Source organism: Erigeron canadensis, chromosome 8 (assembly GCF_010389155.1).
Source record: "Erigeron canadensis isolate Cc75 chromosome 8, C_canadensis_v1, whole genome shotgun sequence".
NCBI lineage: Eukaryota > Viridiplantae > Streptophyta > Magnoliopsida > Asterales > Asteraceae > Erigeron > Erigeron canadensis.
Window position 1 is genome coordinate 49,849,053 of NC_057768.1, and position 26,738 is coordinate 49,875,790.

Genomic DNA, 26,738 nt, shown 5'->3' on the forward strand with positions numbered 1-26,738 from the left:
TATATATATATATAGAGAGAGAGAGAGAGAGTTTTCTTATTTTGAAAACCATTTTTTTGTAAGAACCATGAGAACTCTCAAATCATATATTTGTTCACTGTTTTTTTTTTGTTCATTCACATGTGAAATGATATAAAAATGTATGTTGTAGAAGAATTTTTAAAGAAACCTTTAAAGTATCCCCTTATGAACTTGTGAATGAATTTGTTCACATTTTCTGTTCACATGTGAGTAACGACTATATATAAGATTTTGTTAAAAAATTTCTTCTACAACATATATTTTTATAACGTTTCACATGTGAATGAACAAAAAAAAACATGTGATCCAATATAAAATTTAAGAGCTCTCACAGTTCTTACAAAAAATTGGGTTCTCAAACTAAGGTCCCCTATATATATATATATATATATATATATAAATTAATTAAATTGTTAATCATTAATTATCCTTATCAAATTATATATATATATAACAATCCTATTTTAAACTACTACAGTACATGACTTGGTTAAATTTCAATCAGCTCAGTTCAGTTACATTGGATAATTATGGCTTAAGTCGGCTAAAGCCTTCAGAACAATACAGATAACTTACGATCGGAGTATATCTTTAAATTACTTTTTGGCCCTTTCTTTTCTCCCCCTCATCTCCAGATAATCAACTCTTATATTCTTAAACTTATATATAGATATAAATAAATTAAATAGTTAACCATTAATTATCCTTATTTAATTGTTGCAAAATTGTTACATGTCGCTCAACTTTTAATTATATATAGATATATAGATATAGATTTATAATATAGATATATATAGATATAGATTTTCCATCCATAATGAAACAATCAACTTTATTTACGATAAAACAATCATTAAATTAAAGCCCGTCTCTGTCAAAAAAATATTGACATTAAATCATCGTGAAAAATCAAAGTTGTCGTGAAAAATCAAAGCTGTCGTGATTTTGAAAAATAATCCATTTTTGGATTAATATCTTAAGTTGTCGTGATTTGATAAAAAAAAAAATGGCATAAGTATATGTGACAATCAAGTAGATAAAAGATGAAAGAACATGTTATTGCTTAAAAAGGATGTTTTTTCAGTTTTGTTCCAATCCCTTAATTAGTGGCAACAAATCCTTCTTAAAATGACTAATCACCATGACACCATCTCGAAGCAACAAGCGAACTGCCGCCTTTTTTCTTCAAACTTCAATCTCCACACATGAAATAAAAGCAAAATGAGGGCATTTTCATATCTAATTTCTGTGTAAATTTGTATTTGAAATACTCATGTTATACTCGCTAATATTAAGAAGAAATTTCATTACATCACCCTATGGTTTGCCATTTTATCAAGTTTCACACTCATACTCTTTTTTTATTATTACATCACCTTATGGTGACTTTTTGTGTCATTAAAAATCCATCTTTCTAACGTCTGTTAATGTGCCTCCATTAAGCACTTCATGTAGTGCACATGAGGGCATTTTCGTCTTTTTGACTATCTTCTTCTCCAAAACTCTTTTCCCCTTTCATTTCATCTAATATTGAAGCTAAAATATCATCCAAAAACAATTTTCATTTCCAGATCTAATATATTCAAGCTAAAATATCATCCAAAAACAATTTCTTTCCAAAAGGTAAGTCTATGTTTACACTTAAAATCCATATACGTAAATGGGGTTTGCCCCATCAGTAGAGGAAATCAAGTAATACTAAGGGGGCGTTTAGTTCACGAAATGTTTTTGAAATAATTGGAATTTGATGGAATTGGAATCTGAAAGTTTTAAAATATGTAACGTGTTTGGTTGACAGAATTCAACGGAATTCAGTTAAAAGAATACGAATTTAAACGATCACAAATGACAAAATTACCCTTTAATAATCTTTTGTATTTCATTTGTGTTTTAATGATATAAGTAATATATAATATAAATTATAACGTGTTTTAATAATATAAGTAATATATAATATAAATAATAATACTTGTAATTAATAAGAAAACGTAATCCAACAAACCAAGCAAAGTCTTTTTCACCTGCAACTTTATTTTTCATCTCCCCAAGAATTCCTTCATCTGAAACTTTTTTTTTCTTTTTCTTTTTCTTCATACAGTGTCACACCTTTCTTCAATACACCAAGATTTCATATCCAATAATTCTTTAACAAATCCATCAAAGATCTCAGTGTTTCCAAATCTAACAACTATGAATAATAGCGTCGGAATAATAATAAGTGGCTGGAAATAATTAGCAGCGGCCATCGGAAATCACAAGCAACGGCGGTGGCCGAAAATCACGAGCAGCGGTGCAAGATCCCAAAAACAGCGGCGGTGGATGGTGCTGGAGGTTAATATCAGACAGTTAATTACATCAGGTTTTTCTATATTTTGGTGTTTAGTTATGATTTTTGAGAGGGTATTATAGTAAACATGTATGAATTCCATTGGAATCTAAAACATTCCTTGGATATATAGAAGGAATTTCAAATTCTGTGTTTTGTGGAATTTATTGGAAAGTTTAAGATTCCAATTCTATCATTTTAACCAACCAAACATGTTTGACAATGGAATTTAAATTCCAATTCCATGGAATTCCATGGAATTCCTAGGAATTTTGTAAACCAAACACCCCATAAATCTTGGTACTTCACTCCCTATGTTGGTTTTGTTTTCTAAAATTACTAATTAAAAAATAAAGTAAAATGGGTTTTGATTTTACAGGCCTGTGAGTCGTTTCAGTCACCGAAGCTCCATTTCAAACCATACCCTCTTCATCGGAATCTTTTTTCTTGAATATCACCGCCGCCATCATCTGAAAAATGGGGATCGGAAATGTTGGGTTAGGGATCACATAAATCCAGAAACAAACATCATAAACCCAACAAAAAAAAAAAAAACGAAAAGAAACTGGGTTACGAATCAGAGATGTAGGAAGGATTCGCCATCGATATGTATACCAAAGATGTTTACCACATAAAAGAGGATTGGATAGAATGGCATGAATGAATGAATATGAATATATAGGAATATAAGAGATACAGAACAGAACATTAGATATATATACAATAACTATATAAGAGATACATATAAAATATAGATATGAATATATAAGAGATAGATAGTGTTGGAACTTTTTGATGCTCATTATTATCCGTATTACTGTACATAAGGGCAGTGCCGAAGTCATGAACAAGAAGTGAGATCTGGAAATAATGGGGCAAACCCCATCTATATATAGATTTTAAGTGTAATATGCACTTACCTTTTGGAAAAAGAAATGTTTTTTTGGAAGATATTGTAGCTTGAATATTAGATCTGAAGATGAAACGGGAAAAGAGTTTTGGAGAAAAGATAGTAAAAAGACAAAAATGCCCTCATGTGCACTGCACATGAGGTGCTTAACGGAGACACACTAACAGACGTTAGAGAAAGGAGTTTTAAATGATACAAAAAGTCACCATAAAGTGATGTAGTAATAAAAAAAAGTACAAGTGTGAAACTTGATAAAATGGCAAATCATAAGGTGATGTAATGAAATTTTATCTAATATTAACTTATGATAGTTTAGGGTACACCTTTTAAATTTTATACATTATTTTCAAATTATTTTTAGAATATCATCTTCAAATATTATTCTTTTTATTTTCTAAACAAGTTTAACCATCATATTATTAGTTGTTTTACATACGAAACATCAACCAAATTAAATGATTAATATATCAAACTTACTATTTAAAATTTGAGTATTGATTTTAATAGAGTAAATTACATTTTTCGTCCCTGAAGTTGACACGTTTTGCACTTTTTATTCTTAAGTGAAAAGATTACAATTTTGACCTAAAAGTTGACAGATTTTTGCAATTGACGTCCTTTGGCCACACGGCGTTAAAAAATGGTCGTTAACGAGCGCTCGTGCCAAAAACGTGAGGGCACATCCGTCATTTCACGTTACACCGACAGACGAAAAGTGAAAAATGAAGCTACTTAATAGACGAAAAATGAAAATCATGCAAATAAAATTTTTTTTCCTTCTTTAAGTCAATGATTATCATCTTCATCATTTATACATATATATACATATTCACATACATATTTATATGTATATCTATTTGTCTCTCTATCTGGTTCACTTACAACTCAAGAAAACAATATATGACACCACACATTTCATTAACATCCTCACTGAGATGCACACCTTATCGGATTTTCCAAAAAAATAAAAATCATCACAACCGGAAAAACGAGCAGGTGGCTACCTTCGAATTTGGGATTTCTTTTTCATCAACAATCGTCCGAAGAGGATAGCAAGCAGTACGAGCAAAAGGAAGTTGGGTTTTGATGGGTTTTGTTAGAAACGGATAATAACCAAGAACTGCAATTGGAGGAATCTGGTGGCTCGCGGTGACCTGCTGGTGGCCGGGTGTCGGAGTGGTTGCGGCGTCGCGACATGGTGTTACTGTTCAAATATAAATTCTGTTGTGATTTTCTGTTACTAAGATGGTGCTTGGGAATACGTTTTGAAGTGATTATCTGATTATTACGTTCCTAAAACGCAAATAATCTAAAAAAATGTTTGTGTGAAAAAGTGATTATCTGCTATAAAAACGCAGTTTTAAAAACGCATAATCAATTTTGAAAACGCATAATCTGTTTTGTAATCACAATAACAAACACCCCCTAAATTGATTTTAAAGGTAGATTCTTGTTGAATTAATGGATTTCAATTTCAATTTGAGTTTTTAATCGATTTTTCATTTCACAATTTTCATTAATTAAAAAAAGAAAAAAAGAAGAAGAAAATCAAAAAAAAAAATGTTCATATCTTCTCTCTTCAATTTCTTTATCGTTTTGTCTCAAATCGATCTAGAAATCACAAAGTTTTATTCGCGATAGAACTTTGAGCATGTTGATGTGATGATTTTTTTTATTTCGTTGAATTTGGTCGGCAGTTCGTTTTCCGACGAGATTTTGAGTTTTCTGGCAAGTGTTGAATATGAAATCTTTTCGTAACGATTCGTGCAGAAATTAATTTTGAAAAGTTTGGTGGTGGTTTCGTGGTCTAATTCGAAGAAACAAGTGAGATATCGGTATTTTAAGTTTTCTGGCGATTTTTTTGGCAATGTAATTGTTTTCCAGCTGGAAAAGATGAAGTAGATGATAATAGATAAAATAAATTTCCTTTTCGTCCCTGAACATGTCACGTTTTGCACTTTCAGTCCCTCAAGTGTATAGGTGAAAAGACATTAATGCCCTCACGTGTTTTGCACGTGTGGACGTTAACGACCATTTTTAAACGTCGTGTGGCCAAAGGACGTCAATTGAAAATTTCTGCCAAGTTTAAGGTCAAAATTGTAATTTTTTCACTTTAGGGATGAAAAGTGCAAAACGTGTCAACTTCATTTCAATGCTTAAATGAGTTATTATTCCGGAACTATTGGTAATTAATGAATCGTATGATTATGCAGGTTCACGGAAGATGTGAGAGAGGGTAAATGACATCAAGTGACTCAAGAAGGAAGCTTATGAAGTTACAAGACACAAGAAAATGATTCGGGAGTCAAACGAAGACGCAAAACAAGGAACAACAGCCACCAGCTCCGCTGGCCAGAAGCCAGCGCCACTGGCCCTTCAGAACCCACAACCAACGCCGCTGGTTGGCCCACAGTAGAAACCAACTTAAACACCTATTTAAGTCGAACTAACCCTCAAAACCCTAGGAGAGAGTCGATTCAGCAGCCCTAGCCGCCCAACAACAACCCTAGGTCGACTTTGCATATTCCTAGAAGGTTTTGGAATTTGGAACTTCTAATGCCTTCCGATCTTCATCCTCAGTCTAGATTTATCTTTTCTATTTACTTTATATTATCAAACAATGTCTTTTATCTTTAAATGTGATCATGTAGACGCTTATTGTTTTACTGTGTTTGTTTAGATTATGTTGGAATGTGCTTTACTGTTTATCGTAGATCCATGTTTATTAGTAATTCATGTTGCTATTGGTTTTATATCTGAACATATTAGTTTAATTCTGATGGTTGTCTATGATCATACACTATGACTAATATGCTAGGACAGAAAACTACTAGTCGGTCTATAACTAGAAGTTAAAAGTGATTCACTTGTAACCGACGGATCCAAAACCATAGTAACTAGGATAAATTGAACATGAAGCTTAACAATGTCAGACGCGCTCCTTTGACTTGGAAACGAGCACTGTGGTCACCGGAGAGAATTATATCTAGCCATGGCTTAAGAGCTGGGTAATTAAAAGATGAATTAGTAACACAAACTTTAGGTCATTATGAATCTAGCGATAATTTGTTTATAGGGTAGTATGAGTCTGGTAACAGCACTATTAATTAGGCGAAGTGAATCTAACGAGAATATGAGTCGTGATGAAGTTTACAACAGTCTAACAAACCAGTAGGATAGTATTTGGTCGTACCATGAGATCGGATATGCCAAACAAGTATTTTAAGTTTATTACTGTTATCTGCTTTTCTTTTCCTAATTTGATTTACGTTGTGTCTTCCGACACGGCCTATGCCGATAATACCGGATAGTTACTGTTAGGTAATAGTTTATTAGGAGTTAGTGACAAACCCCCAAAACAAACTAGAATTACACATATTACTAGATTAGGTAACATAACGCGTCCATGCGAACGATCCTGTAGCTTATCACTAGACTATACTGCACTGACCGGGTTCTCTGCTCGTTAGTGTGGTGTATTTTAAGATAGTTACTTGTACAACTTTATAAATTTAAAAGACAGAAAAAAATTAACACCATCAGGGGCCCATTTTTTTATGTATATAATAAATATTTATGTAATCAACTTAGCTCATTACAAATCCTAACAATTAACCAAAAACTAAACCATATAATTTAACTTACATAAAAAGCCCACTTACACATTTTCACTACAAAAAAAAAAATTTCATTTATTTACACTTCATCTATAGAAGTGTGAAGAAATTTCTTAAATTATTCACGCTTAAAAATGTATAGCAAGTATACACACATAAAAGTTTAAAAATTTTTGAAAAAATATAATTTTTTCACGTTTATATATGTGTAAAGAAAAAATTCAAACCTAAAAGTATGAACAAATGTCAAATATATTCACATTAGTCAAATTGTAACACCTAAGTTCTCCACACCTTTCTTGTGTGAAGAAATTTGGCGTTACAAATTATTCCTTACGCTTTTAAGTGTGAACAATTGATATAGTTTTACACACTTTGAAGGGTGAACTTTTTTTTCTCACATATATAAGTGTGAACAAATATTAATACTTTTTTCAAATTTTTCACACTTTTAAATATGAATACTTTTTAAACATTTTTAAGTATGAACAAATTAAATTTTTTTTTTCACACTTCTTTAAAGTAAGTGTGAATAAATGACATTTTTGTTGTAGTGCTTGTTACGGATAAAAAAAAGTTACATTTTTCAACCTACTCTAACGTCCTTGTAGATCTAGACTACTCTTCAATAAAGTAACAATATAAAATACTAATACATCATTTAATTTGATGTGTACAGTATATAAGTGTATCTAACTTATATGTATGAATGTATTCAAATAGTAATATTTTTTTTCCTGTTAAATATAATTAATAAAATGCTATATATTTTTGAAGATTATTTTAATAATCCCCAGAAAACTAAAAAATGATGAGATATGGATTCAACTAAAATAACTTTTGTTATGTTTATTAATATATTATTTTTTGTCATTTTATAAAAATAGTTTATTTACAATAGATACACTATAAATTTATACTCGATAATTTAAAATTAATAATATGAATCGTTGCGTCTAACTTAGGGGTCATTTTTCGGGTTCGTCATAGGTCTATAAATTCTCATAAACGTTACTGTCAGCAGGTCTGAGAGTAGATCTTCCTTCCAACGGGTCAGTCAAGAAATTCATTGGCGCTTCCTTCTTAGCAGAAATCTCAGCCAAATCGTGTCTGTATTTGAACCTCGGGAGCCCTTTACAATCAATTGCATGCTCCCTAAAGGAATCCAAACAAGCTTTCCGACAAATAGGGCATATCTCATCAATAGAAAATAAGGGGATCATGAGACGGTATTTTAATATAGTGCGATACTATACCGGTGACATATGTTGTCCTAACCCATCTATAAGGGCAACAAGGAGATAATCTTGAGCATGTGGTGCCTGTAGACACTTAAAAGTGGCTTTTTGTTTGATTGTCAAGTCAAAGTGTACCTCCATATCTTGGACAGTTTTACTAAAAAAGGCACTTGCCAATACATGTTGGGCTTTAGGGGGGACGGTGTCCTTGTTAGTGAAACCGTCAACATCAAAGTTGGGAATCGTATCACGAACACCAGCCAAGGCACAAGCATAATCAGAATCCATATTGCATATACCACTATCTCGTAAGATGTGATCCTGTAGTACCCAAGATTGGCCCTTGATGCCACAAATGCATAAGATTAAACCTCAACTGCCGAATATAACCCTAAACCCCAGACCTAATAGGTAAGGAAACCAATCTACATTGGAGGTCCCAAATAATAGACCACCACAAACCACGATGTTTGCAATAGCGCCACGTAGTCCCATGTCATATAAACATGCTGCCTTCTCCACATGAACAGGTTGACAGGTCCTCGGGCCAAAAAATTTTTTGGCAATACCCATACATGATTGTAGTATTAGAAGCTCACTCTGTGGGTAGCGAAGCTGTGGGAGGAGACGCATCAAATCAATAGCATTAGCAGCTCTCTTCTTTGCTAGCCCATTAATAAAACCCGCATCTCTACTAAGAGCCCCTCCTAGAAGTTTCACCCCCAATGACGACCTACCAATGGCATCGGGTAATAAGCCTTTCCGAGACTTCCTACCATCACAAGAAGGCCAAAATAGCTCGTTTTCTTAATATTCAGTTCAAGCCCTAAGGATGGGCCTGTTGTTCTAATTATATCCAACACTTTAGCAAAATCCTCATATTCCCCAATAACAGTCCCATTATCAAGATACCAAACATGAAGAAAAAGTTTGTTTGCATTTATCTCAAATCTAATGCACAAGAGGGTACAAAACAAGGGCGAAAAAGAAGTGGTCCTAGAGGGTCTCCATGTTGAACCCCCATGGAAGACCAAATATGCTCATCTCGAATATACCATCTTGTTGGCAACCAATATATTGAATTGACAAGTGAGTTTTTTGCTTAGTTGTTATTTTCTTAAATATTTTACATTATTAGTTACGAAATTTAAAATTTAAAATTTGCTCTATTTATAAAAAAAACCCTCACTTACAACCGGTCTGCCCCACAACTATTGATTTAACAATGGTTTATTTAGATACGAGAGAAAGATACTCCCGCGTTGCGGCAGTGGTGGAGGTTATGGCGGGGTGGTGATGTAATGACGGTGGCGGCGGTGGCGGTGATGGGGTGATCTACTTGACGGGCTCCGCCCATAGCCGTACGGGCTCCGTTTTCAGATTTAAAAATTCTTCTAAAGTATATCGAATGACCTTTCTAATGAAAGAACATGAAATTCTAAGAACACCCATATAATTTTTTTTATAATTTATCGATGTACGATTTTTGAGATAAAAGATTTTGAATGAATTAGAGTAATAATATGATTTATGGAGAAGAAATAAAATGAGTGATTGAGATTTGAGGATAGATAAATGGTATTATAGTTATTTTAGGTTAATATTGAATAGATATGCGAGACATCTTGGGAAGAAAATGTTGAAACTTAAAATTTTAGACATGGGTTATTTGCTTTATAATTCAGTATAGATATATACTCGTATATCTACGCATGTAATATTCTTTTCATGCCAATTTTAAAATACAGATTACAAAATTTAATATAATTTATAAGTATTTTATTATTCAACGCTGTGAAAAAAGTGCTACATAAGTCACTAACGTCAATCAGGTTTTGGTCTCATTGAGTTATCTAATTATTCAATTAACAAATCGATTTGATAATATGGTTAACAATTTTTTGAGCTTTAAATCAATGGTTGAAAGGTCATCCCCTTATATGAGGTCTTGTGTTCAAGCCTTAGAAAAGAGATAAGAATTAAGTCCCTTTATGAGGGCTTGGCTTGGGTATACCCACGTTCAAGACTGAGGGGCAGGGTTTACCTCTATTAATCGTCGTACTTTCGGGCGGATTAATAGGGGGTTTTCAATTATCGGGTATTTGAAATAGGCATTTCTATTTCGAGAGATCTCTCTAGCACGAACTCAGTTAAGACAACGTATGTTAGACCTCCGCTGACAAATCGCGACACGAAGTTTCCAACGAAATTACCTTTTACCAAAAAAAAAAGTTACATATCAAATTACTTAAAATTCATAATGAGTCATTAAATGTTAGTGTTTTGTCTCTTTTAAGTCTTGACCTCACAACACCACAATGCCTCAAATGTGACAATTTTTAGCCATTTTATAAAGAAAAAAGATGGTTTTGTTTTGCTAACGACATGTTAATATGATATGTTTTATACCTGATTATTAATCCATTGGTATTTATAAATAAAAATGATGTTAAGCCAACTCCATTTAGATGAGTTGGCAATTGATATCTTCTAAATCCACTATGTGAGTCCCAGAGGTGAGTTTTTTTCAAAGTCTCGGGTTCGAGTCTTGGGTTTCTCATCTCAAGGTATTTTCCTCGCGGAGGAGGTTGGAGGTCTAGCAAATCACAGATTAAAATTGTCTCCATCACGTCTGAATCGAAACTAACTTAAAAAAAAACATATCATGACCTTTAATTTTTCTTTTTAAACTGGTTATAAAGATTCAATTAACAACTTTGCACATAGAAAAAAAAATTGAAGTGAAAATGTCTCATTTTACACGAGCATAATATCTGCGCAATGCGGCAGCGGCGGTGGAGAAGGCAGTCTAGTTGTGTCAGTGATGATACTATTGGTGGTGGCGGCAGTGTCAAATGGTGTAGGTCGATGTAATTGTGATAGTGGAAACTTTTAGTAGATAAAAGCTGAAAGTGTTAATTATTAAAATAAAGATTTATAGTGTAAATTATTAATTAAAAACAAAATATAAAAAGTCAAAGATAATTTTAATAATTTAAAGATGGAATAAAATTACCTAAAATAAAAATAGGTTGCATAAAGATACATACGGCATTATATTAATTCTTAATTTAGTACACACTCACACAAACTGCACCCACTGTTGACTCCACCACACGAACTCACTCACTCACTCACTCACTCTTTCTTTCTTTTGTCAGTCTTTCTCCAACTTAAAAAATTCCATTTCCAAATAAACCAATCAACCAACTTTCCCCTTCAGTTTCTAAACTCCCATCGTATCGTATCGTATATTTATTTAAATAATCATTCTTCATTACCGTCAACCACCACAACCTTTATGTTTTCCGGTCATACTCCAAAATATAAGATAAAAAATGTTTTTTTATAAACTCAAGATTCTATTTTTGAAGCACACCCCTCCATAAAGAAATATACATTAATAATTTTTTATTTTTTTTTTCATCATTTACAATATATATATATATTCACAAACAAAAAAGTTTTCATCTTTTGTTAGTGGGTGGGTGGGTGGGTGTGTGAAATAGTAATAGTAACAATAATAATAATGGCTGCCGTAACAAACACAGCCACCCAACAACCACCGGAAACAGCCATTGTGGCGGCGGTGAAAGCAGTTGATAAACGCTACGAAGGATTGGTAATGGTACGGACGAAAGCAATAAAAGGTAAAGGTGCTTGGTATTGGGCTCATCTTGAACCGGTTTTGGCCCGTAACCCGGAAACCGGTTCACCGAAAGCCGTAAAACTTCGTTGTTGTTTATGTCAATCCCTATTCTCGGCATCGAATCCATCGAGAACGGCTTCCGAGCATCTCAAAAGAGGTACTTGTCCTAACTTTACTACTGCCGATTCCAGTCCTAACCCCATTTCCTCTACTCTTTCTCCGCCGCCGCACAACCACCGCAAACGGAGCCGCAGTGCTGCTGCTTTTAAGGTCGATAATACGAGTAATAATACTACTACTTATTCTGTTGCTCCTATTACCATGATTGAACCTCCTAGATTCTCTGTTGATGTTTCTTGCCCGACCCGACCCGACCCAGGCGTTCATCACCATGTGACGAGCATGTTATCTGGTGGCAAACAAGATTTAGGGGCTTTAGCTATGTTAGAAGACAGCGTCAACAAGTTAAAAAGCCCCAAATCATCGCCGGGTCAAGTACTAACCAAGGCCCAGATTGACTCAGCATTGGATTTGTTAGCAAGTTGGGTGTTTGAAAATTGTGGGTCGGTTTCTTTTTCTAGTTTGGAGCATCCAAAGTTCAAGAACTTCTTGAACCAAGTCGGGTTGCCCGCGCCCCGAGACCTGGCCGGAGAAAGACTAGATTTCAAGTACCGAGAGGCCAAAAACGAGTCGGAAGCTCGAATTCGGGAAGCCATGTTCTTCCAGGTATCCTCAGATGGATGGAAATCCAAGCATGAAAGAAAACTGGTGAATGTAAGTGTGAATTTACCGAATGGGATTAGTGTATTCAGAAGAGGGGTTTTTACAAGTGGTGGTTATGTTTTTTCCAAGTATGCCGAGGATGTTTTATGGGAAACAATCGGGGACATTTGTGGTAGCAACAATCTTCAACAATGTGTCGGTATAGTTTCCGATAGGTTCAGGAGTAAAGCTTTAAGGAATCTTGAAAACCAACATCATTGGATGGTCAACCTTTCTTGCCAGTTTCAGGGGGTTAATAAGTTGATTCAAGATTTCTGTAAAGAATTACCTTTGTTTCATCATGTGATTGATAATTGTTATAAAGTTGCAACCTTCGTGAATACCAAGTCTCAAATTAGACATTCTTTCCTCAAATATCAACTGCAAGAGTACGGCCGAGCTGTACTGTTGCGGGTACCCTTTTTTGGTGGGGTTCACGGGATTGGGAGGGTTGACTTGGAGCCAGTGTTCGATATGGTGGAAGATGTATTAAGCTCGGCGAGAGCATTGCAACTGGTCTTTCTTGACGAGAGCTACAAGATTGTTTCAACGGAGGATCTAGTTGGGAAAGAGATTGAAGCAATGATGAGGTCTCACTTTTGGAATGAATTAGAAGCCGTTCATTCATTGGTTGGATTGATCAGAGGAATGGCTCAAGAGATTGAGAAAGAAAAGCCACGAATCGGGCAATGTTTGCCACTTTGGGAGGAGCTTAGAGTGAAAATCAAGGAATGGTGTGGGAAATTTCATATTAATGACAATCATGTAGAAAAAGTTTTTGATACAAGATTTAAGAGAAACTATCACCCTGCGTGGGCAGCCGCGTTCATTCTTGATCCTTTTTACTTGATTCGCGACACAAGTGGAAAGTACTTGCCGCCATTCAAATGCTTGACTTCTGAGCAAGAAAAAGATGTTGACAAGCTTATAACGAGGCTAGTTTCACACGAAGAAGCGCACATTGCGTTAATGGAGCTTATGAAATGGAGGACAGAAGGTCTTGACTCCGTGTACGCACAAGCAGTTCAATTGAAACAAAGGGACCCCATAACCGGTAAAATGAAAATAGCTAACCCGCAAAGTAGCAGACTGGTTTGGGAAACTTATCTAACAGATTTCAAATCTCTGAGGAAAGTGGCAGTGAGATTGATCTTTCTTCATGCCACTTCATGTGGGTTCAAGTGGAACCCATCTTTATTCAAATGGGCTCAATCAAGAAACGGGATCGATAAGGCACAAAAGTTGATATTCATTGCTGCCCATTCAAAACTTGAGAGACGAGATTTCTCTAATGATGAAGAAAGAGATGCAGGATTTTTCTCGTTGGCTAGTCGAGAGGATGATGTGCTGAATGATGTTTTGTTTGATACATCCTCATTATGAAATCCCATCTTTCTTTCACTTGCTTTTGATGATTATAATTCATAGTTTATGTAGGACTTTTTTTTCCTTTTGAAATTCTTTTCACTTCTACCTGGCTTGTTTAGTTGCTCTTTTAGAAGATTTTGGTACCTTTGATGGCTATAAAATTGGGTCATCATTTAGTTTGATATATTTTTTTAGAAAATTTAAGATGGATATGTTTCCTTTTTGTCTACTTGTACAAGGAATCATAGATCATATGCAAATTGTTGTACCATTCTTAATGATAAGTGTTGGCCTTCACTCTACATCACTCTACTATTTAGTGCGTTTTTGGTTCACCAAAAATTTTAGAATACAAAAGAATTTGAAACTTATTAAAGATGGAAGTGACGGACAATTCCTTCTTCACCCCAACAATAGAGATTCCATTTAAGGATGAAATGTTTACATTTTAAACGGAATGAAATTCCTCCATCTTTGAACAACTAAATGCACAAAAAAATAAATTCAATATCAAAAACCATCCGTTTAAATCAAAATCTGTGAATCAAACGTGAATTTACTTTCAATCAATCTCTTCTTTTTATCATTGAGATTGGTCAAATATGTAAACGCTTTAACAAAGTAGACCACGAAGGATATATGCCATAGGTTCCTTGCATACTCAATCTTCGTAGAAGGTATTTTGAGCTTTGGCAGGTTATAAATTTTCGCTTCGGCCTTGTTGTATCTTCTTCCTCGTATGTCTCAACCACATTCGTTGAAAACTCGATGCTAACAGACTACTTATGTGTTAATAATAGGGTGGAAAGCATTTGTATTAGGTTAGTATTGCAAAAGAATTTTGCTGATGTGGAGTTGACTGAAACTATATTGACTAGTATTAGAAGGGGTGTTAAGAATGCTCCGATAACAAGGTTTATGATTTGTACTGCTCGCGGTGAGGATTTTATTTTTGGGTAGATCAGTCGAAGGAATCACTCTTATGCTTGTGTCTATTTAGTTAGTGAATTGTTTCCTCCTCAACATGAATTATGAAGTTTCAAAAATCAAATTACGACAGATATATGCTTAATCCGACGTAAGTATTTTGCAAGGAAAGAAAAGTAGCAAAAATAATCATTCAAGGCCATTTATTTATTTTGCTTTTTAAAGGTACATGAATTAATTATGGAAGAGATATGAAACAAGAAATGATGTTTCAACAAAAGGGGGTGTCATACATTAACATGATGTATGAAATGTCGTATAGTCAATGTACTCAACCTTTGGGTGGGTACCATACAACCATTGCAATGAATGAATGATTAATTTCATATTTTTATCTCATATATTGAAAAAGTCAAGAATACGATGATACGGGCCCAATACACTCTTAAAAATAATAAATTAATTACCCATCCTCACATGAAGAAGTGGTAGAAGTAGTAAAATAGTACAATAATAATCTACAAAGAAAGAAAGAAAGAAAACAAAGGATAATGGCAAATACAAAAAAGAAAGAAAGGAAACAAAGCAAGAACGGTTGATTAGTCGGCCTTTACGTAAAACTGGTCCCCATATAATTGTACGGAAGAAAAGAAATGACCACCACCACTTAGACCAATAATTATATAAAATAAGGACGGGAAAATGTGATGTAATAATAATATAATAATAATAATAATAATAATAATATAATAATAATATAATAATAATAATAATAATAATAATAATAATAATAATAATAATAATAATAGTTGTATTGGTTGCTTTGCTATTCTATTCCAAGCCAGCTAGCCAACTAACATCTGTCTCCTCCTCCTTTGGTGGTCTATTTTTCGTTCGTTAAATGTTTTTTTTCTTTTAATATCTTCTTCTTTTCTTTCTCTCTCTTATTTTTTTTTTTTTTTTGCTTTCTGCTTTTTTTTAAAGCAGAATCCACCCTTTTCTAATGCTAAAAGTAGTTTCGAAATATCAGGTAGGTGCTTGTTCGGGCATATTGTCTTGTGGAAGCTTTTGGCCAAGTTGCTTCACAATTTCATATCATTTTGGAACAAAATCTATTGAGTACAACTTTAAAAGGATATAATAACATGATATTGGGGTAAAGCCCATGTGGATACGCTGCAAAGGTTTTAAGGGAAATGACATTATACAGGCATGCACACACTCACCATGCTACAGGGATATGAAATTTGGCTGTAATAAAAAACCATGAGCTTTTGGTACAGGATAAACCATTCATAAAAGAGTGTAAATCATCGCTATATATACTAGTCTCGAGGGACAATTGATCGCATCAAAGCATATTTCAAAGCGTAAACACACCTGCCATAGGCAGAGAAGAAACAAGTTTAGAGGAGAACCTGAAGTTTACGTTTCTGGACTGGACTGGTACAAAGTTGTTTTAGTGAACCAACATAAAGGGTTAGCCGGGATGCATATTACATCAATCGCCAAATAGTCGGAAACAATGGAATTAGAGACTGAGATATGTGATTACAAACCGAAACTCATGAAACAACCACTTTCAATACACAAATGCATCTTAAACTTTAAGATCATCCAACGATAGTTCATTTGCCATAAGCAGCTTCAGTTTCTGAAAATTCCACATATAATATACAAGGCTCTAAATTTCAAGATCATCCAATGATAGTTCATTTGCAGTAAGCAGCTTCAGTTTCTGAAAATTCCACATATAATATAAAAGGTTCATATATGTGTCCAAGTAGTAAGTGAGAAATAAAAAAAGAGAGAGAAGTTACTGACCGTAATAGAAGGCACAAACTTGCATGGAAAAGCTAATGAAAATAAAAGAGAGAGAGAGAGAGAGAGAGAGAGAGAGAGAGAGAGAGAGAGAGAGAGAAGTTACTGACCGTAATAAACTGTGGAGGATCGTCAAGACATGTTGAACCTAGAACAACTTCTCTCTTCAATTTAGTTGTCAACTTGTGACAAACCCGCAACTGAGGAAAACAGAATGTCACGTGTTCATTATAGAAACTGCATATTCTTAATAACTACAGTACAAAATAGAGAATACTTGCCTCTGATCTAGTTGCTCCACCAACAATAAACACAAAAACCCGTCGACCCATCTTTTTAAAATCACTAGATGCATGCCTTAGAATGGAATCACTGCAACAACAAAAAAAACATGGGCTCATATTGGAATAACTGCAACATATATTTTTAAAAAGCAACATCTGCAATGATGCATACCTTGAATACCCATCTTCAGAATCTCTAGGCCTGGCCCATGTTGCTGGTCGCCTTGATCTCATTGAATGAGCAGGTGGAGGTTCAACCATCTTTGCTGACTCAGACTGTGACCTCCCATGAAAGGTGGGACTTGGATCATTCATACAAGGGTAATCATTCTTTGGTAATTCATTTTTAATGAGTTTTTCAACTAGTTCCTGCAAGAACATGTAGGCTTTCGTTCTTCAATCAAGAATATTACTTTCCAAATTGTCAATGAGAAATGCATGATGAGTGATGACCCTTGAACTGTACAAGGTCATACCTCAATCATAGGATAAAACCGTGATAACTGCCATGTCGATTCTTCACCAGCACGATCTTTTCTTAAGCCATGCTTCTTCTGAATGAATATTAAAAGGAGAAGAGATGGAATTAATAAATGGAAGTTGCAGCCGGTGGAAGACTTCATATAACATAACCATGTATATACCTTGTGCACATCAAACTTTAAAGAGAAGGCCCCAATTGAGCTCTTTTTAGCATCTGCTGATCCCTCAAGAAATCTCATATTGTACACAGCATTCATATCATCATGCGGAAGTCTTGCTAACTGGAAAACATATGTGAAAAGAAAAATCATTTTATTCATTTAGGAACGCTCCAGAAAACAAGATGGCAAATATCCATATTTCATGACCAGACTGACCAAATCCTTGATTAAGAAATTCAAAACCTACAGAGGACCTAATTTCAATGAAATATAAAATGTACAAATGTAACAATCAAAGGCCCTACCTCCATTAACTTTGCAAGTTTGTCACTTTCAAACTTCTCTGGATGAGTTGCAGCATATATCATTAATAATCGCAATTTATTTTCACGTGGAGCATCCTGCACGGCAGCTCAAGAGCATAGGATGAGGGGAAAAAATTTATTTGTGAACACACACATGTGCATTAGACCATTGATGATGTTTGGTCTATAAATGACTAGATAATGTTTACCCACCGGTTTTGTTCTAAGGAAGTTGATGACCTCCTTAGTTCCTGCATCTCCAAACACAAGGTCCTGTTCTAGTTGCCCCGCTTCTTTAAGCCCTGACTCTCTAATAATTTTGTTAATCCTCGCAGCAATCTGAGTAAATCATATCCATACACAATTACAAAAGTAGCATTAAAGAATTTCCTTCTTCCTTTATGCGATGACTAGGAAATTTATAAACTAATAAATACAAGCATTTTCTTGTAAAGTATGAGAAAAAAAAAGTAAAATTTGAATCAAGAAGTATATATTAATGAAACAAGTATCTATTAATGAAAGAAAGAGTTTCTAAAGTCAGTTTAGCATCATCGGAAAGTAAAATTTCCAGGAACTTACATCAACATGAAGGGATAGTTTGTCGATCTGTTCACTATATTGTGGCAATGCTTGAACCATCTTTTGCAAGTCTCGAGTAGACAGCTCACCACCACCTCTACGCACAAAAACAATATTGGGATCAAGTTTCAAAGAATGGCAGTACTAACATGTGCATTGCAGGAAGTAGAAGTATAAGCTATAATGAGCCAGAGGCATTTTTTGACTAAATATTTCAATACCCATGGAGACATTTATTGATTGCCAAAACAGCTGATTTGATGTAGGAATGCTAATATTCTGCAGGTAGAAATTGGTTGAAGAATATGCTGGGGCCATTAGTCAAATCACAATCTGCTAACCTCTAAAGCAGTAAAACTTGTATTATATTAAAAGTGCAATACCTTGGACCACTGGAGATAGACAACTAATGATGCAAGCTCGATAATGAATGTTAAACCTCATGGAAAACCATAGAAATGGCATAGCTCCAAACAAGGTGAGAATGGATCTTTATTACGATCATAATGCAATTCATATCAAGTATACTAAACTAGGTTGTATCGTAATTTAACGATTATTGTCGTATAATAACCTAAACATATATTCCCTCTCTCACAAGATTTCAGATATGACTTTTGAATGTGATGTTACTTGGTGTACAATTTGAAATATGACTTCTTATAGAGCACACACACTACATACAATGAAAAAAAATTACTGTTAAAACGATTTCAAGCCAACGGAAAAGAACTAATGCTGACTCCACTTAAAGAGCGGACATTGTAGCCAACAAGCCTCTATGAGTTAAAATGTTGTACTGTGGCTTTATTTTCTCAGCATGCTAGCAAAACATAAAAGCTTAAAGCTGCAACACTTCCGTTGTAAATATATAGTATCTATATAATACTGTTACTAATAACAATGGACGTGCTTATGAATAGTGAAGCAGACTGTCAGGTAGCTGTGCAGCTGCCTGGCAGCTTGCTTATTATTTTTAATTAAGTAAAACGTATGCTAAACCTCCCGACATTCGCTATTAATTCACACCTTTCACAAAAGAAAAAAGTGAAACATATATATTTAATATGACAAACTTTAAAGCAGGTTTATCGTATTGTTTTTTAGGACGGTTTTGGATTTCTTCAATCTCTATTCTTCATCTGGCTCATCCATATTTTTTATAATGGTTTTTGTTTGTTTTGTCTTTATGGATTCTTTTTAAAAAATAAACATATATGTTTAATATGACAGTTTTAAGCAGGTTATTATATTGCTTTCTTTTGGGGTTTTTTACATTTCATTTTTCACGTCACACCTTGTATTTACCGTTCGGATTTCGTCACGTCGTATCCCTCTTTGGTTTTTCTTTTAAGTTTTATTTTTGGTTTTTTGCATAGTTTCTTTTTTCTTTTTTGGTATTTTTTATTTTTGATTTTCTTCGACAACACTACAAACTTTTCACTTTTGAATGTGATTGTAGTATTGTTTAAACGTGTCGAAGTTTTTAGCTAACATATATATCAACACAGAAACAATAGCATAACGTATCTATGATGGAGAAAATTGTGGTATTGACCTTAAAAAAGAATAGATAACGGCGGCAACACGTACAAACCGACCCCACCCTATGGGCGGCGCAATCTCCCTAGTTAGTAAACATTAGTTGCTTAAGAGTTAGGCATTATAAATCAAAGAATCTCAATCTTTAGCCATTGCACAAATCCCATAAGATCCAACTAAGCAACCATTATTTTCCTTTTTCATCGACGCTTCATAGTATACTGTATGCCTCAACATATTAGGTGATCTTTGTTATTGTATTTTTATCTACGGAAGCAAAATAGAAAAAACGAATACGTAAAAGCCATATGTAAGCAGACCTTGAACCATGCATCTGTGCAGCTTTATTCTTTGAGACAAAGCTCGTCATCTTGTCATGCAACCGTTCACTAGCCTGAAAATGCACAATTGATCAGAACCATTCAAATGCATCTGCACTGAACTAAATTAAAAAAACCCAATGAAACATACATCTGCAATATGTGAATGGCGGAGCTCTAGCCATACAGGATCATGATCTTCCAGTAGGACCTCTTTCTTTTCTGGAAGGCCACCTGTTTTGCTTGCAACCTAAGTAGTATAATTACTTGATGTATAGTAATAGCAAAAGACAGAACTTAACAAACATTCCATGCTCAGAACCATAGACTAACCTCATGAACATACTTATTTCCATCCATATTAAGTAAATCATGGCACATGGCATCATATGTCCATTCGTGAATGATAGGAGCGATCTATAAAAAAATAACTAAATAAGAAGCTAAGAAAAAAAGTTAAAAACAAAAGACTGCAGTAACAAATTCATAATCGAAGTAGGATAAAAACCGGGTCTATTGATCTATCCAGAATGAGCAACTCGCACGTTTCTGTCTGAGGGAAATTGAAGTTTTTTAGAGCTTTATACTTCATAAGACAATTCCAAACCGCTGCAGCGAGCTTTGTAGGGATCAAATCACGAATTGTAGTCATTGTGGTAGGATCAAGGGATTTTGCAGCACGGTAACGTACATAGGGAAACTCCTGAGAAGAGCTTATATAAGCTTCCTCTATTTTAATATCAAAACAGATAGAATTAGAAAATAGCAAGCTTGAATACCAATAATGAAGCAAAGACGGTAGCAATCCGGTTGGCCATCACATTCAAACATTCGTCTCCTTTTCGGGACATTTCCTCGTTCCCATAAAGTTCTTCCAAAGCCATTGTGTTATCAGTTATAAAACACTACATGGCAAAAAAAGTTGATGAGGAGAATATCACAGGTGATGACTGTAGAAGTACATTTTGCTTAGGTATAACTATCAAAGCACTATGCAGAAACAGGGATCCATTTCTTAAATATGGCATCGCCTCATCAGTTCCAAACTTCCTATCCTTAAAAACTACATGGCTTCTTTCAGGAGATAGTAGATACAAAGGTAGATCTCACATATGTCGAAGTGCACACAGATAAAGTCAAAGTCAACTATCAGAAAAGAGATGGCTCAAAGCTTTGACAACCCATACAAAAGTAATAATATCTCTAAGGTACTACTTCTTTCTCAGTTTTAACTTGATCTTAAAACTTAACCGGTTAAAAATAAGACTTACTAAGCAACAAAAAGGAAATCTGTTTTAGAAGAGCATTGGATACCTGGCTATCAACGGCGAAGTACTCCAAGTTCATCTGCAAATTCACTCCCAAAGTAAATATGAGTATTAAATATAACTATTTTACATGCACGGCAATCAAAGATGAGCTTAAACCTCTTTCATAGCACGTAAACGAGATTTTAAACTTTGCTCCTTTTTGATGTAATTGACCAACTCTTTTGGAACTGATGAACTGAAAAAGACATAGGCACTGAAAGGAGAAATAAACATATTATATCAAGGAACCATGAAAACATACAACTATGGTACGAAATGAGATGAAGAACAGATGAAAGCTAGCAAGTTATTTTTCACATACTCTCTATAAAGAGGTGTTCTTCCAGCCATGTCAGACAAGAGCATTACAACACTGCATTTCAACAGAAGTATGTGAGAAAATGAAATAAGATACTCGCTATGGGAGATAATTTGGGTCACAGAACACCTAATGGGGTATATATTATCATCAAAACTGAAAAAATACAGCAGCTAGAGTACACACATGATTTGTGAAGAAAGGCCCATCCGTAAGGATATAGTTACCAACCAAAGATCAAATGGTTAACTTTTGCACATACGTCATAAGTTCAACCAACTAGCTATTAAATAATATTTTGGCCTTCTAGATAATTTTGGCAAAATACCGTCTTAGAGCTAACTTCATAAATACAAGATACTGCTTCCAGAATGCTAATAAGATGTAACACGGAATAGATATTAGTGGTGACATTTAGCATGAGATGCACTGAAAACTCCTGGACTACATTAAAAAGCGAAAAAAGAAAGACTAGAGAGGTTGATGAAAATAGGAAACATGCAACTTAAACGATATACATGTCATTCTTCAATTTTATATGGTTAGTAAAAGAGTATGGAAAAAAAGGAAACTAAAGGAAAAGAATGTAGTAAAAGATATTTAAATACTTTTCTTTTGTTGGCTGGATATAATACACTGCATCCATAGTAGGCAAAGGCTGTCTTCTCTTGTTTATGTCTTCCACCACTGCGATGTCACATAATTAATGAGACATTTAACATCGTTGCAATTGTCATGAGTTATATGCAGTCAACTATGAGGTCAAGTGCTAGTGCAATATTTGCTTTTTGGCTTCGTGCCCATCGATAGAGATGGCTAGGACTTAGATTTCTAGATGCATTCAGAAGAAAAGCTACTTCACAGGTGTTGAAAAAGATGTAGTAAGTATTTGCAGATAAGAAGTAATTAAGATGTGTTTGATAAAGTCGTGGCAAGCCTTACAAGGGCAGTCAACATATATTATGCATCTATACTAAAGATCAAATATAAAGAATTCAAACTTTCCAAGGCACAACTTTATGTCTTACATGAAACTCCTTCATCAGTGATATCTGCCATCTTGCATGAGCATGACATAATTTTAACAGTCACTTTGTCCATGATCAGTACCTATCAAACAAGTGTCACAGACAGAATGTTTGAAAGAATTTTTTTTTTTAAAGCATATAAAAACTGTTGATTCAACAATACATAATTAAAATAAATAAATAAACACTAAGTACAGCACTAGTAGTTCACTTTCGTTTATCAAATGATATAAAATGAATAAAGAAACTACATTCAGCTTACCAAATTAAACTGCCAAGTTAACTCAGACACCACAGCCTTAGATTCAATAAAGGATCCACATCAAGGATACTTACACCTGACCTAGGAAAGATGAAGCACCTTCACAGCCCTTTCCGTACAGTGACAAGGTTTTTTTTGGGGGGCTATTTGATTGGAAAGTACTCCAACTTTGACAAAATGTCTTTTCTGAGACAAAACTATAAAAATGTCTATCCGGGGGGACAAAACTGGATAAAACTTCAATTTGGGGTCTTTACCGGCTAAGGTATGATGTGGAGCAGGTTATTGCTTACTTGGCACCCATGTGTTCAACTGAAACCCCCTTAACATCTATTCATTAATTTAATTATATAACAATATAATAGATATAATATAATGTATTTCTTTTTATTCCTGATAGTTAAAAACACAATATCCTCCTTTCTCAAAATTCCAACCATTTACAATTTTACATATCTACATAAATCTTATCTCATCACCATTGATTCATGTCTTTTTCTTAGTCTTCATTTATTCTGTCATTTTTTCCCCAACGTTTCTACTCATTTTAAGAAGAGAGAGGACCTTTCTTACACACTTTTCATTCTCCAAGAAAAATCACACACCCATTTTTTTTTAATCTGATCGGAGGTTAAATGGCAAGAAAACATAAATAAAATTCAACAAAATCATTTTTTAATTCATCCAAGAACTTCCATTCTCTTAGATCTTGAAAGAAAGAAAGTAAACATAGAAAGGAAGAAAATTTATAAACAAAATGATACTGGGTCTAAAGCTGAAGAAGAAAGATGGTGGTGGTTTCCGGCGGCGGTGGTTTTTGGCCACCGGCATCATAATGTCCGCCCAGAGGGTTGTCATCGTTGGCTTGAGTATTCAGTAAACATTCCTTTTTAGTGAAATATAGATATAGATTTGACCATATATACAGATATATACATTCACTATATAATAATACATTGCCGTTCAAAAAAAAACTATATAATAATACATTGAATATATGTACATGTATCATTGTATTGTATATATACATTGAATAAATGTGGGTGTGTAGATCTATGTGGATTATTATAGATATTCATTGAATATATGCAGATCTGAGTGATTAAAGATGCAGAGTTGTTTTAGATGACATGGAATATACTTAGGCAAAATGTAAATGAAAAATGAAATTCAAAAATGAAGTTTACCCGCTACCTGATCGCGGGCCCTAAAAAGAAATTTTATCCAGTTTCGTTCCCCAGAAAAGATATTTTTATAGTTTTGTCTCATAAAAGACATTTTGTCAAAGTTAGAGTACTTTCCAATCAAATAGCCCTTTCTTTTATAACAGATTTAGTAAAAGGTGATCTTTATATGAGTACTGCCAATTATCTACCAAGTGGACATGGTTACTGACTATCACTACATAATCACACTGAAAGGTGAGAGTTTGTTTTTATATACCAGAGAAAGAATGTGGTGGTAACTCATGTCTGACAACTGAATTCATACGAAGAGCACATAATTGATCATAAATGGTCTGGCGTACACCCAGATCCACTTTGAGGTATAGCCTCATCACATTTACCAACCCTAATACTAAATTAACTGTCTTCGCAAATAAGATTATTGGATGTTAAAAAACAACCACTAACTGTGGAATAAGCCACCACATTTTAAGACCAATGAAACCATGACTACAAAGCCGCATACCTTCCAATTAGATTTTGAATCCGGTCTTTTTGCAGATCTGAGCATTTCATACAATAACCCTGCATATGGGAAATAATTACTAAATCAAATTATATAGTCTTGTACAGATCTAGTGATCTAAGCATAACCAATATATAACAGCAACTCGTTGCCTCCACTATCTAATTAAGCTAGTGAATCTACTTGTTCAGTTTAACAGTTTAACTCAAGCTAGAACAATGAAAAATATGACGTGTATTTATAAACATCAAAAAAGTGAATCCAATCCTAGGCAATTTCACTGAGCGCCTATTCAGCTAGAAGAGGAAAAAATGTACACTTTGATGCACCAGGATTGAAGAACGGAGCTAACAGTTGAAAACCCTCCTAAAGAATGTATACTGGAACAATGATCGACATTTTACTAGGCTAAGAAGGGTATAATAAACATGAAAATTTTCCTTTTTCTCATGAGTATAAGAATTCATTAGGTCAAAAAAGAATCATCAAATATAGGGAAGCAACATTTTGAACAAAGTAGGACAATTAGAATAGCTTCATCAAAGAAACAGTAAGACACCCACGTTGGTAGATTTGTGTTTCAATTATTTCACATCAAAGTTGGAGGCTTCAAGTGAAGCTGTCCAGCGGGTTTTAGTATATCCCGTTCATCACATGTAGTATATCTTAATTGTAGGAAGATAGCTTAGTTTACCAGTAAACCATATCAGTATATTACTGGCAAAGAAGAAAATACAGGATTCAATTGGTGGGATATGATTCTGTGTTGCCCCAGTTCCAGATCACACACCCTGCAATCCTAGATGGAGGAGGAAAGGACAACGCAAGGAACGAAAATGTTTATCAACTAGGTTTTAGTTTTTTCCATTTTACAAAACAGAGGTAAGCAGTTCAACTATAATATATTTGGAACCTAAACATAGTAGCCGCACAAAGCGGATGTGATAAATACTTGTTGCGACTGATTCCGAAGGTTTCTAGGAGTCTACAACGGTGGCGGTGAAAAACAGGGAATGCAAAGAAGATTAAAGTGTATAAATGATATCTAATCTCCTTTGCTCCTCCTCCCCACCTATCTAATACCTAAATCATGAAATATTGAATTGAACTAATTCAAAGTCAACCTTATAACTATTAATAATTATGATCGAAATATATATATTGATAATACAAAGAAGAAGAAGGAAGAAGAAAGAAGGAAGGAAAAACTAACGATCACGAGTAATTTGTCTCAAGTATCTATAATCTCCTCCCCCTCCTTGAGACGAAGTATCTGAACAATCTGACATCGACATCGGCAGTCTTTTTTATTATTACTATTATTATTATTGTTAATTGATTGATTCTTTCAACCTCCCCCAATTACAACAACAACAACAAGAAAACACTTGCTTTTTTTCTTTTTTCTTAATCAGGAAGAAAGGAAATCAGTTGAATAAGAGCACCGGATGGATCGTAACAGCAATCACCTACTTATATGTATATCTATCTATATCTATATGTATAATAATATGTATGTATGGGTGTTCCAACCAAGATTCCAGGGACATCAGAGAGAGAAAACATATAAATTGAAATGAATATGGTTTGACTTGACTTGTTTCACGTACCCATCCACCCGTTTTATCTTTCTAGATAGAAACATCGGGTCAAGTCGGGTCGCGCGGTTGCCGAATCTTGACGCCATCATCGTCACGATTGTATACGCCTAATACTCATAGGATGCACATTGTATCGTAAAAAAATTCGAATATGTTTCATACATAATTCGTCAGTATGAAATAAATTGTGTTTAAAGTAAACTGAAACTA

General features: G+C 34.2%; 2 protein-coding genes and 1 long non-coding RNA gene across 9 annotated transcripts; 1 reads left to right on the top strand and 2 right to left on the bottom strand.

Moving 5' to 3' along the window:
• Positions 1–961: 961 nt before the first annotated feature.
• Positions 962–3,326, bottom strand: LOC122579341. Of its 7 annotated transcripts, none has more exons than XR_006320624.1 (4): positions 3,268–3,326; positions 2,725–2,817; positions 2,043–2,346; positions 962–1,211 (listed from the first exon to the last, which is right to left on the bottom strand). It is a non-coding gene; the product is annotated as an uncharacterized LOC122579341 (long non-coding RNA). The 7 variants fall into 7 exon arrangements; XR_006320625.1 differs by lacking the exon at positions 3,268–3,326 and adding an exon at positions 3,171–3,242; XR_006320622.1 differs by lacking the exon at positions 3,268–3,326 and adding an exon at positions 3,137–3,219.
• An 8,299-nt stretch (positions 3,327–11,625) lies between these two features.
• On the top strand, positions 11,626–14,188 carry LOC122580581. Its single transcript, XM_043752851.1, has one exon. The coding sequence runs from the start codon at positions 11,642–11,644 to the stop codon at positions 13,904–13,906; it is 2,265 nt and encodes a 754-aa protein (XP_043608786.1). The 5' UTR covers positions 11,626–11,641; the 3' UTR covers positions 13,907–14,188.
• A 1,972-nt stretch (positions 14,189–16,160) lies between these two features.
• LOC122610031 (SNARE-interacting protein KEULE-like) lies at positions 16,161–26,508 on the bottom strand. Its single transcript, XM_043783002.1, has 21 exons — positions 26,141–26,508; positions 24,928–24,986; positions 22,974–23,055; positions 22,554–22,632; positions 21,949–21,999; positions 21,744–21,840; positions 21,631–21,663; positions 21,096–21,221; positions 20,825–21,019; positions 20,650–20,733; positions 20,468–20,566; positions 20,317–20,390; positions 18,455–18,551; positions 18,086–18,211; positions 17,873–17,968; positions 17,568–17,687; positions 17,400–17,477; positions 17,096–17,292; positions 16,921–17,011; positions 16,750–16,839; positions 16,161–16,556 (listed from the first exon to the last, which is right to left on the bottom strand). The coding sequence occupies exons 1-21, from the start codon at positions 26,220–26,222 to the stop codon at positions 16,503–16,505; spliced, it is 2,010 nt and encodes a 669-aa protein (XP_043638937.1). The 5' UTR covers positions 26,223–26,508; the 3' UTR covers positions 16,161–16,502.
• Positions 26,509–26,738: the final 230 nt, after the last annotated feature.